The 17,076-nt window shown below is 49.9% G+C and overlaps 3 protein-coding genes across 7 annotated transcripts in view; 2 read left to right on the top strand and 1 right to left on the bottom strand.

Annotated features, from left to right (window-relative positions):
• The window catches only part of LOC143371078 (serine protease inhibitor dipetalogastin), a 46,302-nt gene that overhangs the window by 248 nt on the left and 28,978 nt on the right, over positions 1-17,076 (top strand). The window contains exon 1 of one of the 2 annotated variants that reach the window (XM_076815939.1): positions 16,778-16,913. The exons of the other annotated variant lie outside the window; for it this stretch is intronic. The gene's annotated coding sequence lies outside the window, so the exon portion shown is untranslated. Of the gene's footprint in view, positions 1-16,777; positions 16,914-17,076 lie in introns of those variants that run through there. 2 annotated transcript variants of the gene reach the window in all.
• On the bottom strand, positions 37-16,882 carry LOC143371071 (apoptosis-resistant E3 ubiquitin protein ligase 1). Of its 4 annotated transcripts, XM_076815911.1 has the most exons (17): positions 14,183-14,450; positions 13,634-13,705; positions 7,213-7,423; positions 5,357-5,513; positions 5,034-5,239; positions 4,723-4,922; positions 4,335-4,572; positions 4,076-4,245; positions 3,812-3,992; positions 3,509-3,720; positions 3,148-3,414; positions 2,973-3,048; positions 2,617-2,906; positions 2,419-2,544; positions 2,171-2,359; positions 1,819-2,081; positions 37-1,750 (listed from the first exon to the last, which is right to left on the bottom strand). In XM_076815911.1, the coding sequence occupies exons 3-17, from the start codon at positions 7,322-7,324 to the stop codon at positions 1,648-1,650; spliced, it is 2,790 nt and encodes a 929-aa protein (XP_076672026.1). In that variant the 5' UTR covers positions 7,325-7,423; positions 13,634-13,705; positions 14,183-14,450; the 3' UTR covers positions 37-1,647. The 4 variants fall into 4 exon arrangements, with proteins under 4 accessions (XP_076672026.1, XP_076672025.1, XP_076672028.1 ...); XM_076815910.1 differs by having other exon boundaries at positions 13,634-14,450; XM_076815913.1 differs by lacking the exon at positions 13,634-13,705.
• LOC143371084 (uncharacterized) lies at positions 5,551-6,965 on the top strand. The gene is made up of 3 exons (XM_076815948.1): positions 5,551-5,881; positions 5,980-6,458; positions 6,523-6,965. The coding sequence occupies exons 1-3, from the start codon at positions 5,791-5,793 to the stop codon at positions 6,871-6,873; spliced, it is 921 nt and encodes a 306-aa protein (XP_076672063.1). The 5' UTR covers positions 5,551-5,790; the 3' UTR covers positions 6,874-6,965.

Raw genomic sequence — 17,076 nt, 5'->3', positions numbered from 1 at the left:
AAGAATTTCCTTGGGATGGATAAATAAATGTTGATATCGTGTGCCTTTTTTAATCTATATTTTACACTTTTTTTCGTGCAACGTGATAAAGTGATAAAAATAAGATGCCGCCAGCATTGCTAGGCGTTAGATAATCCATCATGGTGACCGATTCGCTTCCATTACGAAGCAACAATAAATACATTTACGTAATCCAGCAGTATATGTCTCCACGTACATACACCGTGGCTGAGTGCGTTTTACATAACGCCTACGTGCGCGGTTGCTCTGTTTTGGCGAAAATGAAGAGATATCGGTATACAACAGGGAGGGCGGTGCTGCTGGCGGCATGTTATTTTGTCCAAAACACGTTACAGTTGATTGTTAAGTCTAAGTAACCCACGCGTACGAGTGACACAAATACGACGTGTCTGATCACATTTCTCGTTATTCTGTACTTAAGTACAAGATAAAATTATGATTTTCCGTTCCGTTTGATGCCGTATTTGACGCGCTTCTCCGCAGATTTCTCCCCCTCCCCGAATCATTTCGTGCGCGCGGCACAAGTGTGAGTGGAAGATTCGCTCTTGTTATCACAAAATCGTTTCTTGTTCGAGTACATCATTGAATAGCGTATGTAACTTCTGCTAGTCGACCTAAAGTATCATTTATTGCGTACATTAATTGCGACAACAAATAACGCAGCTCTACGATTTCGAGACTGTGGTTCGATCGTACTCGTCGGTTTGCTACCTCAATTAAATATTAAAGAAAGAAAGAAAGAAGGGAGGGAAGGGAGGAAGAATGAAACAAAGAACGCAGTGCTTAAGTTGAAGTACATGAAGTTTCGTACTACGCATACGCACTAATCAACGAATCTGTTCGACGATACTTACGATATCTACGAAGAACTCTAGGTTATCGCCATTCCTTTTTGGTTCCGATTACATCGCACAAGTATGTTTTATCTTTCTGGATACTCTTTTCTATAGAGAACTGAATTAACGAAGTACACCCTCGAGATGTTATTTCCCTCGGTTAGCCGATCGAACGAGGATGCGCAAGGAAATTAATCGAGTGCCGTACAGTTTACTACGACCTCCTCAGAGTTTGCAGGGATAGGTGCTACTCTTATCTATCTCAGCAATTACGAACGGAAAGGTTGATCGGTTTCATTTAATCGCGTGTCGTTAAATTGCAGCGTTAAATGCATATCGAGTCCCCGTGGCTTGTGGAACGCGTACGTGCCTATCTTTACGAGTAATAAAATTTACAATACCTTTAAACTAGGTACTAATCAACCTTGATACAACAAATTGAGCAATTCAGATGTTCCGTGCCAATTGCTCTTTGTATCGCACCGTATTATAAAAACGTCCCCGCAAGCCAAGTAAAAACACCAATACCGTCGTTCACGTTACTCGACTTCGCTCGATTCTTTGATAGTCTCTCGGCGGAACGTAAAAAGGGTAATTTAAAAAATTCCAGGCCGTTTACGTATCAAATTGTGCGGACAGGTGTCGTCTCTTCCGATCCCGTAAAAGGGAGATTTACCGTCTCGAGTAAAACTACGTTATCAATACGAACGAAACGGTGTTAAATAAATAGCATTTTAATACAATCGTGATTAGTTCGATAAGACGTGAAGTGATTGGACGTTTCATCTTCTTAGATCATACCAAAGCCCTCGGTACCCTCGCTGATCGCCAGCAGCAATGCTCGTTCAAAGTGATCGTAACACTCGTAATCGGGTAAGCAGAGTTGATTGAAGCTGAAACACGGACACCGATTAGACTGTGCGCTGCGTCGCGAAGATGCAGGGGGGTTAATGGGGCGCACCAAGTGTGTGCTGTAGGCAAGTTAGCAAAAGTTGGTGCGGCTGTAATCTGGAACTGTGGACTCAGCTGTTGGAATCCACCGGGTGGTAATTGCGAGCAACCTGTGGTGAATTGTAGCAATCTGGCCATCTCCTCCTGCGTAAAGTTGCTGACCGCGGTCCAGAACCAATCGAGAACACGGAGGAACTCGGAGGAACTTCCATTGGCTATGTGATGCGCGCGTAAATCTGCCACGCTGTACTCGCCCGTTCCACACAGCAGTAGCTGCAATAAACGAGGGAGTATGAACCATGAGGACACTCGATGGATGATGGCAACGTGCTTTCAAGGATTGCAAAAGTTGCGTCTCGTACTTCCAGCTCGTTCTCGTCGAATATTCCCAAAAGGTTGTCTGGAATCAGTTCGTTTAGGCCACGTAGAAAATGCTCCACTTCGTTCCGTATCGAGCTAGCAAGCCTGTGTTGCGCCAGTGCATCCAAATATCGTAATTTTGTGTCGTTGGTCACACGAACCTTGCTACCTCCAGGGATTAACTCGGCGACCTGTAAATCAACAGCGTGTAGTAGGAGGCTGGACATTGGCATTGGACTTTTGAATGTACCTTTAATAATTGACCGTCTTTATCGTATTCTTCTTCAACGAAATACAACTCCATCTCCTCCACGTCGTTTTCAAGGATGTATTTTATCTTGCTGAGGTACAGATCTGGGTCGTCTTGCTCGAAATACTGCGAAGGGAATAGAAATTGAGAAACTGGGCATCGCGAAGTTATTGGACAGGGTTTATGCTAGGGTTTTACCTTGTAATGTACTCTGAGGCCTATGATCTGCGCGAGGAAGGATCTGGTGAATCTAGCGCGCACTAACTGCCGATAAGAACCACCCAGTGCAGATTCGTACAGGCATTTGCCGACTATGCGACCTGCAAACTCGTAATGCTTCAATTTGAGGTTCGAAGGCCGTTTGCTATTAGGATGAACTAAAGCCTGCGGGGACTCCCCGAAACACGCGAACAATCCGTTCCCCGGGTCGAACAGCGCGGCGCAAATCAGTTCGAACCATTCGCGTCGAACACCGCCCCAATCCACCCCTAAAATGGTTTACGAAATGTTAGTCTATCGCGAGAAAAAGGGTAACTTTTATGTACGATACCTACCTTGCTCTCCTTGGAAGGTGATCTCGAAGTTCCTACACCAGTCGCTCACGGAGAACCCTTTGGTTGCTTTCATAGACTTAGAACGATGGAAAAAAGATTAATATAAATACAAACTTGGATCGAGTATAACTTAAATTGCGCGTGTTTTTTCCTTCTTTTTTTTTTTTTAATTTACCGATTCCAATAGCTTTTCCCGCTGAACTTTCATCGAAAGCTTTTCGTGATAATGCTTCTGATGGTGCTTTCGAACTTCGTGATAAAAGAAATCCTGCTTATCTGCGAATGTTTCGCTTCCACCTATGTTTTTCAACAGAAACAACGTAAATGTAGCGGCGATAATGTCTCGATAGAGGGAAATTAATTCAACGGGTGGCTGACATCCATCATCGATAGAAAAAGAGTTGTAACCATCGTACTGATCATTCGTACAATCGAAATGGAACTGAAAGATATCGGTTTCGAATTACTCGCATGCACTCCACTGGCACGATCGAATTGTCAAGCTCCTCTGATTTCGACAAGCTCGACGAGCTTACCTTGGTTGATGGGCAGAGCCTGAACGTGACGAGTCTTTTCGGTATGATTCTCAGCAGATACTCTTTGATCGTCAGCTGCTTAGGCGAAATGAAACAGACGACCTTCTTCGGCTTCGAGAACTTCTCGCCCTGCATCCCTAGCAATTTCGCCGCGTAACAGATATCGGGATCCTTCGTGGCTACATTGCTGTGCACCATTCTCGCGACATCACCTACAGTAACAGTTATAGTAATCGTAACCAGGAAGCATCGCACACAAGCAACATTCAATTCGCGATGTTTAAAAGGCAGAATTGCTCGTACTCTCCAGTACAATGATGTCGAAATCACCGTTGTGCAGTTGCAGGCCAGCTAAGCTAACTGTCGCGTGATAGCAGCCACCTTTGGGGAAGCTGACTTTTAAGTGAATCCTTTGATTAGGGGGGTCATAGTCGAGCTGTATGCTACAATTCGTGACGGCCGATTTGTCTACTACGCTACCGATCTACAACGAGAAGCAGCATGTCAGACAATCATTCGAACCGGGCACGCATCGATCTGCTCGCTACTTGGAGCTCTTCCGCTTGCCTGAGTGATATTAACTTGGTAGCCTTCCGTGGGCTTATCCCCGGGCCCGAATACACACAAGTTGTCGTACTCGTCTCGCGGCTCTATCGTCATGCTGTGCGCGATACCAGCTGTACAAACCACCGTGGAACTTTGTCGCACGAAGACGGTCTTGTTTGGATCCGGTGGACCTAATCAAACAGCGCTGTTGAGGGGTTGCTCCGCAGTTTCAGGATGGGTTTGAACGTGCTATTTAAATAGGTGTCACGTGCACACGTACCGGGAAGGAAATTCTTAAGAAACGGGCTACCGTGGACATGACACGAGCCAATAAGTACGGCTATTCGATATTGTCCAGCGTGTCGGACAGTGAACTTCACTACTGCGGTGTTCGCGGCTAAGGGGTCGGTGCCACCCAGCTCTATCAGGGTAGCTACTCGCCGTGAGCCTTCCGTCACCTCGATTATCAGGTTGTCCTTGTCGCAGATGGGATACGGTTGCCCGTTGCGTTGATAGAACTGTCGATAGAATGAAATTTTCAAAGGGGGAAGCATCGCCCGTCGGCTGCCGTGGACGCTCGATAGCGTCGCGTGGCAATCGATGCTACTCGGTGAACGAGGGCGGTAGTTCCACTTCTTGTGGGCTTACTGTGGAAATCTAGAAAGTACCTTGACGGTAAATGTCATTGTCTCTCCCACCAGCTGTGGCTCGTCCCACTCGAAATGCACGCGGCAGTTGCTCGGTAGCAAATACTTCCCGGTCACATATTGCAGCAGGGAGTGTTTCGCTTCCGGTGCTAGGGCGGGCTGCGTCATAGCGGCGAGGGTCACCAGCCCCGCCACCGACACAGAAACTACTAACATTCCACCTGATAAGAAATATAAATAAAACGTCTTTTGCACGTACGCTGCCCCTTCGCACAACATAAGCCGTGCATCGGTGCTGCTGAGGTCGATGGGAAATGTCAGGGAAACGTTACCCCATGTCCACGCGTCCTGGTGCTGGCTGTTCTTCACAACGGCGCTCCACAGATCAGCCTTGAGGGTCTCTAAATCCTCTTTGGAGGTGGGCAACGTGTGTCTGGCCTGAATCCATCGCGGCAGATCCTTGCCAAGAGCCGTCCGTGCCGCATTCTCCTCCACCCAGTACACGTCCTCCAGAGACATCACTTCCATCTGCATCAGCCTGGCAAAACAGAAACAGAGCCCTGCCCAGTCTTCGTTCACCGATCCGCAAGGCGGACTTGCTCGTATCGGAGCTAAGCGCTTGGTCGCGAACGAGTTGCTCAAACATTTCTCTCACTTTTGGTAATAGCTGTGTAGGCCATGGTCCGTCAACCACTGGCGTAAAACGAGTCTCTGCTGCAGCAAGCGTGCAGCGCGTTGCAAGCGTTCCTCGTCCTGCGGCGGAAGTTCCGGCAACGCCTCCACTTCGCAACAGCTCGCAAGGGTTGAGATGCCTGCAAGATTCGAATCATTTTTCGCGGCCTCGTTGCGGTGCATAATTTCCTAAACTATTCGGCAGAGCGACGAACGTTTCGTCATTGGGTAGAACGAGTTATCATTTTTTATTTTTTAATTAACAGCTCATAGGAATTGAGAGATAGCGGCGCGTATCTGTCGCTGGAAACGGGAAGCGTATTTAGATAAATCCGGACGCGACGAGTTCTGCTCGCCCTGTCCGCTTTCATTGCGTTGTCATTCGCGAAACCGACGGGTAGCGAGGCTTTTATTAGAATGCGCCGTGCGTCGTTCCTCGTTCCGCTGTGCATTTTCAGCTGCATCAGTGTCGCATTCGCGATATGCACCGTGGACAAACACGAGAGAGGTGAGGCAAAATTCTTTCGATTCGTTTTTCCATCTCTGATTCCTACCGCCTCGATTCTCGCGAAATGATTGGGAAGCTTATGTTTTATCGGCACTCAGGATCGGGCGATCGCTTGCAATGCTCGAACGTCAGCCTGGACACTATTCTGAATGAAACCTCCACCGAGGTGCCCGCGATACTGATCTTCAACTCGAACCTGCGTCAGATTCCTCCGCGAGCGTTCTCCAAGTATACAAGAAGCTTGCAATCCTTGAACATACACAAGTGCCAAATAGGAGGCATCCATCCGGATGCGTTTGATAGTTTGTCCAGCTTGAAGAAGCTCAGCCTACCGAATAACAATATCACGGAAGTGAAGGAGGAGTGGTTCAAGGACCTGGTGTACCTGGAGCAATTAGACTTATCCTTCAATCAGATCGACAGACTCCAGCCAGCAATCTTTAGCAAGCTGCTGCTTCTCAAGCGACTGGACGTCAGAGAGAACCGTTTGACTTGCTTCGACCCTTTCAAGTTCCCGGGGGGCATCGACAAAGTCTACTTCTCCGGGAACCCTCTCCGCTTCCAGTGCAGGGGAAAGGTATCGCTCGTTTCTCACTTATTGCGAGTAAATAAACAGTGGAGTATTGATTTGGAAATTGCAGTTGACTCTGTGGATGCGGGACCACGGGGTGAGCTACGAGGCGGAGCTGAGCGAGAAGGAGTCGTGGCTGGATAAGCTGCTTTGGCTCTGCGCCATCGGCAACGCGGACGTCGCCAACTCAGAAATCCTGATGAAAGAATGCGTTATCCTGAATCTGTTCAACCAGCTCCGGACAGGCCTGAGCACTGCGGAATTGTATCCACTGACCCTGCCTCAGGAGTGCGTGGACGCTAGGAAGATCTTTACCAGTTGCATAGCCATGCAAGCACGGACACACGATCGTGCGTTCACAAATGGAAACGTTATTAAGAGACTTCTTCAATATCTGCAGCAGACCAAGTCAGCCCACTGAGAATGAATTCACGCTCGCACTAAATCATACTAGATTCTACTAGATACGCTCCTCAGTTCACTTGAAATAAACTGAAAGAACTGTTACTCTGACAGATGGATTAATTTCTTTCTCCGATATTGGGGGGTTGATAACTACACTGGCGATGGTTCTTCAGAGATAAATGTAACGCGCAGGGTTTGCTGTTCCTATGATTATTTACACCGCAGTGCAGCCCGAAAGGCTTGACTATGAATTAAAGGATTAAGGGGTAGCTTTCTCGTTGCTTCTCGCAGGGCTTGCCTCTAAACAGTGTTAGACTAGCTAAAACTCTGTCGTCTGCGTGGTGCGTGTACTCACCGGAAGATGCGCTGCCGCTGGGCCGCAGCGACATGCCGATGGACGATATCTCGTCGGCAAAGATATCTTTGTCGCGTTGTCCATCCCGACAGCCTCGATTTTTGTCCGGCATTATTCCTCTCCACGGCGCTTGTTCCTTCTCGTCAATCTTTTACCGACCACGAAGCATTCTATCGTTCACCGTCGCATCGCTCGCTCGTCACGAGGGCATCTTTTCACGAAACGAAGCACAACAGATTTACCCCTTGCCGTTCCCTCTGGCCACATACCGCGAGGGGGGGGCCACGACGAACGTAGTCGATCGCGAAAGAAATCGAGATTAGACGCACCGCGTGGAGAACAATGAGGCGTGCTCGCGCTTTGTCATCGCGCCGTCCGCGATATGATTGCGATTCAGCGACGAGCTAGCCATGAATATATACGTGACGGTATTACTGAACAGATAATGAACATTTGGCGAAGCGAAAACGGGGAGGGAGGGAGCGGCGGTCGCGTCTTTGCAACGCGATGCTTCTAGCCGCGCATCGGCAGAGACAAAGGGCTGGTTGCAGCGGAGAACTCGTTGCCGCGGTGTGCATTAATCACGCTTCCGAGACGAACAATGGAGGGATTGTGGCTGCTAACGAAATGTAATTAATTTCGATTATTGGCCGAGCTGAAACGAGGTGGGCGGCGAGAGAGAGAGAGAGAGAGGTCGCGGCTGGAAGAATCGCCGAGAAGAGGAGAGAAAGTTTCCACGTTCTCTGGCGTTACGAATATATCCGAAACGAGAATAATGATACGCCTTACCGCCGACCGCGCGGTCGGTGGGAAACTCTCCGAGGACCTTCGTGTCGCGGAGTTTAAGGATTAAGCTTATCGAGTGGAGCTGGAGTAGAGAACCAGAGAGATAGGGAGAGGGATAAGGGAGGGTAAAGAAGAGAAGTTCCGATGGGCGATATTCAGGTAGTGTATTACTTTTGCCGGCGCTGACCCAGATCCAGGGTAGCTCGGGTGAAGAGATTGATGGCGGTTTCGACGAATCCTCCCATTGTCCTGCGCTTTTAGGCCACCGATTAACGACGCCAATTAAACGATCGCGGATCGATAGGACACCCGCGACGATTTAATCAACGGCCACGATACGTAACTGTGAATTAAACGTCCCCAAAAGCGGGTCAAGAGTCCACTCGAGGTCGAAGCGGGGTTATCGCACCCGTGCTTTTCCGCGCTCCTCTCGTTTCCCGTGCAGAATTTATCGCCCGTCGTGCACCGCGGCAATTGGCTGCGATAAAAAAAAAAAAAATAGCCGCGGCAAGGACGAAAGGTGCGATCGCGGCTCGAGGTATAATCGATAGCAGCGGCTGCGAGCTGAATCGCTGTGCACGTCAGCCGAGGGACGTAAAATTGGTGAAAGCTGCCAGGTCCAATCGGTTCTTCCTCGTCAACCAGCAACATCCGTCGAGATCTCGTTGATTGCTCTTTCTTCCTCGTAATCGGTATACATATACCGCGGGGCATCCTGAATATACCTACAACGCTCCCTCGGGCGATGCGAGCGCCGATAACACTGCAGCTTGGAGATTGCATCGGTTAACGAACAGCGCGCAACAAAGGCGCGTGAATCGGCGTGTCCGGTTCGATCGGGGCTCCGAGAGCCTGAACAGTCAGCAAGATTCGGGGCACGATGTAAACGTTACCGTGTCTCGGGGGAAAGAAGGGAGGGATTAAAAAGAAGAGGACGGTGGTGGAGCCGCGGGTATTGCGAGACTTGGAGGGATAAGCGTTCCATTAGCGACCGCATCAAAGCCCTCGAGCTGCTGGATTTCAAAGGTAAAAGGAGGATACGTGCTCTCGGAGCTACCTCAGACCTTCCGTCTTCCACCACCTCTTTCTCGCCCCCTTTTTGCCCATCCCATTTTTTCGTCGCCGCGCCGGGAGAGGAGAAAAAGGTGGCGTTCGTACAATGAAAGAATCAACCGCGTGGCGCGGCGACCTCGCGTGGACTCTTGACCTTTTCGAACGGATATCCTTCACTGGCATTACTTCGTGCTAACGATCCTTTCGGTGCTAAGAGGGGCGACGGGGGCGGAGCAGGAGGCGGCGGCGGTGGCCAGGGAAAACCAGGGCATACGTATGTCATACATTCTCATGATTATGCATGAGAGGGTTGCTGGTATTACGAAGGTGGGACAGATCGATTCCGCGCTTTTCCGTGCACACTTTGTGTCTGCCCTGCTCGCGGGATTGCAACCTTCCCTCCGCTTAATTTGCAGATACCTATAGCGACGTATGTAGCTGCCAGCAGGCTCAGCGAAGGCTGAAAAGTACTCGAGTGTCGCGAGTCAACATCCGAGGGTCGCGTTCAGCGTACTTCTTGGCCACTGACAGTGACCTCTAACTAGGCCCTGCAATTAACGGACAAAATACATATTAGACCACGTCCACCCTCGCTGGGCATGCCCCGCCAATTGCACGACGATACCTTGGGAATATGTACCGGAGCAGAACGGGCACCGGTGGTGACACAGTTTCGCCCATGGTGTACCCTGGCGTGCTTTCGCGTTAATGGAAACTCGGCGTGCACGCGACATGTGCCGTTACCTTAACGGCGGCGCGATTAAACCACCGCTCGTGATCGCGATTCTCTCGCGAGCTGGCGAGAGATGAGGGGAGAGAGGCGAGAATATGCCTGAAAGCAACTCTTTTTCGAGGACCCTCCGAGATTAGCTGCAGCTCGCGGCGATGAAAAGACGCGAAAGCGTTGAATGCATTTCGCGAGGGACTAGCGATTGTTTTCGGACTAATTAAAATCTTGCCAGGGCCCTCGGGGCTAGCGCGCTTTCCTACAGGTTCATTCTTGCGGGAGGGTCGATCAGACCTTTCCCTTGGCGTTTCGGGACATATTAAAACTTAGCGTATCATACCAATTATGTACCTCGCAGGTAAACATTCAGTTATAAGGAATAGAGTTTCCCGATTTGGAATATATATTTTTAAAGTACTCGTAGTAACTAAGAAATCCTGAAAATTATATCTGCAATGGACCTATTTTACTTATGTTATTAATACAATTCAATTTTTACTGTATTTTTTTGTGGTGCTGAATCCGAATGTTACGTTATTGTTTGTGTAAAAAAAATCCTAAGGGAGTTATCTTAATAAAAAAGGAAAGACCGGAGAATTTTTTAAATATTTTTTTCGGATTACTCGTACCAACTATTTTTATAAATTTTATAAATAATTATTATTATTATTATTAAGCGTCTATAAGTATATAAGCAAGAAAAGAAAGAAAGAAAACAGAGAAACGCAAAGGCGAGGTTCAGTCATAGACTGTTTTTCAAACTAAGCTAAACTGGTTATGAATTGGTATCTTGCCCTATGGGAGTTAAAAACAGGTTAAAATGGATTTTGAAGTAAACTGATACGAGTAATCCGAAAAAAATATATTTAAAAAATTCTCCGCCCTTTCCTTTTTGAATTATCTCGAAAAAAGGGATTTTTTATTAAGAGAACTACCTTAGATTTTTTTTACACAAACAATAACGTCATATTCGGATTCAGCACCACAAAAAAACATACAGATACCAGGTTTTAGCGAATTATTCTTAAATAAGAGGATTTTGCCTTTTTCGCGTACGCCTTGAGGCTATATTGAATGTTATTGTTAACACGAGTAAAATAGGTCCATTGCAGGTATAATTTTCAGGATTTCTTAGTTACTAGAGCACTTTAAAAATATATATTCCAAATCGGGAAACTCTATTCCCTGTAAGTGAATGTTTACTTGTCAGCTCAGAGTCTGCAAAGGTGGACATTAATGGGATTTGAGATCGAAAAGGGTGTCGAAGAAGCACAGCCGAGAAAGCGCGCGACTATTTCGAATTTGAGATTAGAGCAATTGAGTGTGGAGAACGGCTAGATCGAAGATGATGGCACACATACGAGCGTTTATTTCTCTTTTCTTCTCGATTCGCGAATCCGATTCCGTTCGACTTTCTAAGCGAGATAACCGTGGGTTTCAGGTAGCGCTGCAAGATTGATGCTGCCTCGCGTTTCGCCCGCGTGCTTCTGACACACAACTCATCTTTTTGCGCCCCTTTCGCCGCTATCGCCTGAAATTTCCCAGCACAACGAGGCTGTGGCAAAAATAAACCGGAACTCGCGAAATTCGCTCTGACGATTATACGATGATTAATGCCCAGTGTGCCGCAGTAAAACGTAATTGGTGTCCCTGCGTCGCGCACTCGAAAGATAACGTCGTTAAACTCGCGATGCTTTACGGCAAGCCCGCACCCCAATTTACATAATCCCCGAAATCCCGAAATACCTCTGCTAGCCGAATTTTTTTCGCCGTGGTCACTGATAAATCCGCCACGGTTCTATACAGAATCCTTCAAAATATGCGAACCCATGTATCTCTTCCAACATCAATTTCAAACTATTCCCCCGAACAAACTGTACCTCCCTCACACTTTCGATTCGTTCTCCTTTAAATCTCCCAGTGGCTTCAGCCCCGTACTTTGAGGTACCCTGTACATACCACGAGCGGTGGATCGATCCCTCGGAGGATTTAGGCGACTGATACACATCCGAATCTCCGTCTGCGGATCGGATTTAATTTGCAATTCTCTGCGGTGTGTAATCAAGCTCGCCGGGATGCTTTCCAGCCGTTTAAGTCGTGCTCGATTCCAGCCCGCCTTCCGCGCCATTTCGTTCCAGCATAGATACCTCGAAGCCTATTTCTACCGGCGCGATTACGCTCGCGAAAAACCACGGCGGACCTGCGTGGGAGGCGCGAGGCCACGATCGTTACCATCTCGGTCGTTCCTTGCACGTGACGGCAATTAATTTCCAACGCGCCAAGTGGCACGCGATTAGAAAGCTCAGGCGACGGTTTGCCAGGACGGTGCTCGAATTTTCCTGCGTCGAAACGGAAAGGTTGAGGCCAGCCTCGCGAGGGAGATCGATACTTTTCGCCTGCCTAGCCGCGATGTTCGTGCACGTGCATACTTACACGCAACGTCGGCCAGGAGGAAATCGATTTCGCGCGCGATCGCCGGACGCGTGTCCTGCGAGGTGGAGGCGCGCTATATATCGACCTGGCGAATTTGCCGAGCCACTGGCAGAGTAGCTTGTTTCCCCGTTCGAGTGTCATCAAAATGTTTGCCTTTTGTTTCGCGCCGGAGTTGATTTACGACCTGCACGGCCGCGCGGTTTCCTCCTGGAACTCGCGTTCCGCTCCGTTACCCTCGCACAACGCCAACGCCGGCCATCAATTACATCATGGACAATGGGAAGAGTCGCTGGAAGATAATTCCTCTGCTAACGTGCGGTCTAGCTAGAAACTGAAACGGGTCCCTCGTGATATTCAAAATGTTACCGTTTCCCTTCTACCCCCCTTAACGACTGTAACGTAGCACCGGTAGACGGTGGACGGTAAGAAAGAAACTTCACAGGCCGCTGGGGAATTGAATTTTCGTTCCGCCAACGTTCCTCGGTCCTCGCTGCGCCGCGGCGGCAACTTTCAGTCGTCGACGTCGGCCCGATAAAACGCATTACCGAGAACTTTTTCCTCGCGTTAGAGTCGGGGGTCACGCGTCAAAGTGCCGCAATGCAGGACGCTTTCGCGGTGCTCTAGGCGATCCGCGATTCTCTTAAAGGCCGAGAGAGCGTGGCAACACGCGACGCAACCTCCGAACTTTCGGGCTGCTCTCTTCGGCGTGACGTCAATGTCTTTGGCTGTTTATCGTCCGAGACGTTCCGCGACCTCTCTGCTCGCTGCAGTCCCGTTCAGAAATTCAAATGGAACCGGCGAAGCTACTTCTCGAGGCGGGCCCTCGGACCGTCTTACTTCCCTCTTGGAGAACTTCAACGGCACCGCTGAACTTTCAGCGGCCGCGGAGCGACCCCGGCTATGGGGGAACGTTGATAAGCCGTGTGCAAATATTATTGCGACTCGGAGCGTGGCTGTTGCATTGAGTCGGCCAAGTTTGCAGGGTTCTCGATTAAAGCTGCATAGGAATATGGCACGCTACTTACGCTTCGAACTAACGTTACGAGTGGTTACGAAGAATCGAATAGGCGCGTGATACGTGGACGTCGCTTTCGTGCGAAGTTTTGCGGCCAAAGATAGCTGAGGTATTAAGCATGCTTAATTAAGAGCACGAGTGAATGTTCTCCAAGCGAGTAGCAGCACTCCATGCATAGAGCGAGCGCAAGTACAAGGCTGCGAGCCGATCTTTGAGAAATTTCGAAGTAATGGTATAAAGCGTACACTGATTTCAAATATGATGGCGTGGGATGGATATACCCGGCGACAGATGGACGTTTGAACCGACGGAATGCAAGAAGAACGCCCAAGATGGTTCTCCACCGTCGGTCGTCGGACGCAAGGTGATAAGGGCCGTGGTTGGAGGCGAAGAAAGAGTGCACTTACAGGTTTCAATGGACTTTCTGTCTCGTCACCAGGAGACCGCCGTTCCGCCGGAGGATCGTGGCAAAACTGGAACTTCGCAACGGAAAATCACGGTGGTGGCGCGTGGTTGTGCAGCTAATACGGTTCCCCGTGTCGCGAACTAAAGATCGCACCCCTTTTCGCGTGACGGGGACAGATGCGCACTTATATTCCTCTACTTTGGTCTAGGAGCGAAGCGATGGGAGAAAGTTTGGCTACGGAGGAGGTCGAGACGGGGCCTGTGAAAGGAGCGCTAGATGCGGTCGGGGGTGTACCTCTCGAAGAACGTAGGTGCACACGCAGGATGTGAGATCGTAAGGCAAAGAATCGGGAATGGGGCTCGGGGCGAAAAAACGCGAGGCTTCTACGACCGACTCGACGCGTCTACTAAGGACCAAACGGGCCAGTGTGTCAAAGGCTCGGTGAACGCGCGGGCATCCGAGGCTCGTTCACCGTTTCACCGTTCACAAGGACGCGGTTCGTCTGGCGGCTGGCGCGTAGGCGGCCTCTGGCAGCGCACATAATGCTCACGTCGTTCGTCGACGATCAAAACGAGCGGTGCGGTCGGGATCGGCTGAGAGATTCGCGAAGGGGTTGGAGATCGTTGATTGCCCGGCGGGCGAGGGCCTCTCGATGCCCGTCAACCAACAGCGAAGCGATGCGATGCGATGCAATGCGATGGGATGCGACTCGACGATCCGCTCGCGCGGACTCACGCTAGACGACTGCATGCGATACGATTACGCGGCCAGAGCCACCCTCTGCCACCCGTTCCGTTCGTACTCCCACCAGCAGCGGGGCCACGCCACCAAGAACACCACGCCGACCGAGCCGATCTCCCCGTCCCTCGCCTTCTTTCCTCTTCCAACCGTCTTCGCCACGCCACGCCACGCCACGCCGCGCCGCGCCACACCACCCAACCCCCCAAAATGTTTTTTTACGCGATCTCGACAGCTTTCCGCGGGGCTACGCTCGCGATTACGAGCAGCGGGGTGGCTCGGTGGGCGTAAACACCCCGAGACGCTCCACGGATTTCGTTGCGGGGAATCTGCACTCAGAGAAAATCGAAAATCGATGCTCAGGGTAAAGTGCATCGAGAGGGTGGACTGGCTGATATACGTTTCTGGGTCGTTTCAAACTCCGCAGCACTAACGAGCCCCGCGATACGCGGATGACGCTTGCGATGTAACGATTCGCCGAATCCAGGCATCGATGGGATGATTAATTTAATAATACGCTTTCGGTAAGGTTCTCGAGGGCGCTCGACGTCGGATTTCAAGGTAGTCGCCCGGGACCTGCAGCTGGACGCCCCGAAGTTTTCCAATAATTGCGGTGCACTTGTCGTCGAATCGAGAGTAAGTGCTCTTGTTCGCGTTGAACGCCTTCGACGTCTATTTGGACACGCTTTAATCGCCAAGGATCTATGATCGATACGGAGATCGGGGCTGGGCGATGCGACTACTCGCAGCCAGTTGCTGACCCAACGAATTTGTTACTTTGCGCTCTCGGTGGTCCAATCTTGCTTTCTGCCGCGTCGACACAAGTGCGGCACTTGGAAACCCTAGAAAGGGATCTCCGAGTTTTCTCCACTCGGATTGCAATTATCGGATCAGCAGGAACATCCCTTGTTCGACCGCGGAAACGAATGCGACCTTATCGAATCATTAATCTGCGTCCAATGCTCACCTGGCACTCTAAGTGCGTGTGAAATTATCTCTAGTTCTTCCAACGCTGTCTTCGGAGAAAGATCGCAGGGTAAAACACCAGCATCCAACATCTACATATCGCTTTGCAAATACACTCTAAATTAATCGATCCAAAATCCGGAACAGATCCCACCGACAGGGAAACGTCGTTAGCCAGTCATTGGCTCGATCGAAGTTGCACGGACAGTGGCACAGTTTCATTTAGGCCGATGAGTTTGGCCCGCAGGGGGGGCATTCATTATTCAGCAGAGACGGTATCGGGCCATTAGGGTTTCACCGTTTATTGGACAGCGTTGTACATTGCTTTCAGTAGTAACGTACAGTGATGGACAGACCCGAAAAAGTGGCGAAGCGAGGGGGAGGAAGGGGGGGCGGGCGAACGCGAGAAGGGGTGAGAGAGCAGGACACGAGCTGGCGCGCCCCCACCCCGAGCGCAAACAGCGCGCAGTGACATTGCCGCAGCTGGGAACTTGGTATCCATCCGTTCGTCCCACCAATAACGAGGTACAAAAGCCTGGCCTCAGGCGGGATTCGCGCAAGCGCCCACGTTCTTGGCACCGACCAGGGCCAAAACGATAAAACTTTGAACACTGACGCAGATTTATCAAGTTCCAAGCCTCCAGATATAATGCGGAGGAACGAGAGGCGAACAGGGGTCAAATGATCGAAGGGTAAGAATTTTTAAAGCGAGCGTACTGAACACCTTTCGAAACTAGTCTTGTAACTTGTAGCACAGTCGATCAGGGTCCATTGGTGAGGATCATTTAACTTGCTAATCGTTTATATCGTTAACTCTGGTGCACCTTACGCGATCGTACAAAAAGATCGGCATGCAAGGTGTCATAGCGTAGAACGTAGGCAGGGACCAAGATTGTATTAACTGTACGTAGGTAGCGCGCCGCGCGGAAGCTCGAGTCTTTGAGATGTTAATGAATTGTGAAGCACGTCGGTTCTTGCCAGAGTAATGAATAAGGTTTGCGCGGGCGACGCGCTCTCGCGGCGAGTGTTCCCCAAGTTCACGCTGGAGGACGACTAATGTATTCCGGAAGACCGATAACTTTACGGGCAATCAATAGATTCCGATGCTTCTTCTCGTAGGAAAATTCACCGCGTGCCAGACAATCAATTCTGACCTTAAAACATCGCAACAACGAACCTATTGCCTCGACACGGTGTTATTTATCATGGAACAATAAAAGATTACGAAATACTACTGTAATATCTATTTTATCAACATCTACAACTATCAGACTCCAACCGCCCAACATTCGTAAACACGGGCTGGCAGGCAATTGTCACTGGGCGCGTAGCACGTGACGTAACATTAGCGGCCGATTAAATCCTGACCTTTTTCCCTGAAGAGAGGCCGGTACTGTTTCAGGCCGATTTCATCGAGCCACTGATCTGCCTCGGTGAGATCCCCGTTGCTTCCAATTCCACTGGCTAGCATCAGAAGTTTGCCGAGGGACAGAACCATAGAAAGGGCCAGGAATACCCCCGACAGTACGGTCGACCATCGTGCCATTTCCTGACAGGTGCATCTTCAAAACGAATAGGTGACGGTAAGCAGTGTCGCGTGTCCCACCCGCGTGCTCATGCATATAGGCGACCGTTCGGTTAACAGGTTATGTCTGGGTCCGTTTTCGAGGTTATGTCGCCGCGGTGTTTGTAAACAAGTGTGAGCCGGGGAATGTAACTAGGCGGTAGTTTACGTTAAAC

The sequence above is a fragment of the Andrena cerasifolii genome, chromosome 7 (assembly GCF_050908995.1).
Source record: "Andrena cerasifolii isolate SP2316 chromosome 7, iyAndCera1_principal, whole genome shotgun sequence".
NCBI classification, from domain to species: Eukaryota; Metazoa; Arthropoda; class Insecta; order Hymenoptera; family Andrenidae; genus Andrena; species Andrena cerasifolii.
The sequence above is the reverse complement of the archived record's forward strand: the minus strand, read 5'-3'. Positions and strand labels throughout refer to the sequence as shown.

Bases quoted from the DNA above. Each gene is read 5' to 3' on its own strand.
- LOC143371084 (XM_076815948.1), top strand. From the start codon at position 5,791: ATGCGCCGTGCGTCGTTCCTCGTTCCGCTGTGCATTTTCAGCTGCATC. The intron at 5,882-5,979 runs GTGAGGCAAAAT...ATCGGCACTCAG, and splicing joins CGTGGACAAACACGAGAGAG to GATCGGGCGATCGCTTGCAA. The intron at 6,459-6,522 runs GTATCGCTCGTT...TGGAAATTGCAG, and splicing joins GCTTCCAGTGCAGGGGAAAG to TTGACTCTGTGGATGCGGGA.
- LOC143371071 (XM_076815909.1), bottom strand. From the start codon at position 16,882: ATGGCACGATGGTCGACCGTACTGTCGGGGGTATTCCTGGCCCTTTCT. The intron at 2,545-2,616 runs GTAAAACCCTAG...TTCCCTTCGCAG, and splicing joins GCCTCAGAGTACATTACAAG to TATTTCGAGCAAGACGACCC. The intron at 2,082-2,170 runs GTACGAGACGCA...CGTTTATTGCAG, and splicing joins TCGACGAGAACGAGCTGGAA to CTACTGCTGTGTGGAACGGG.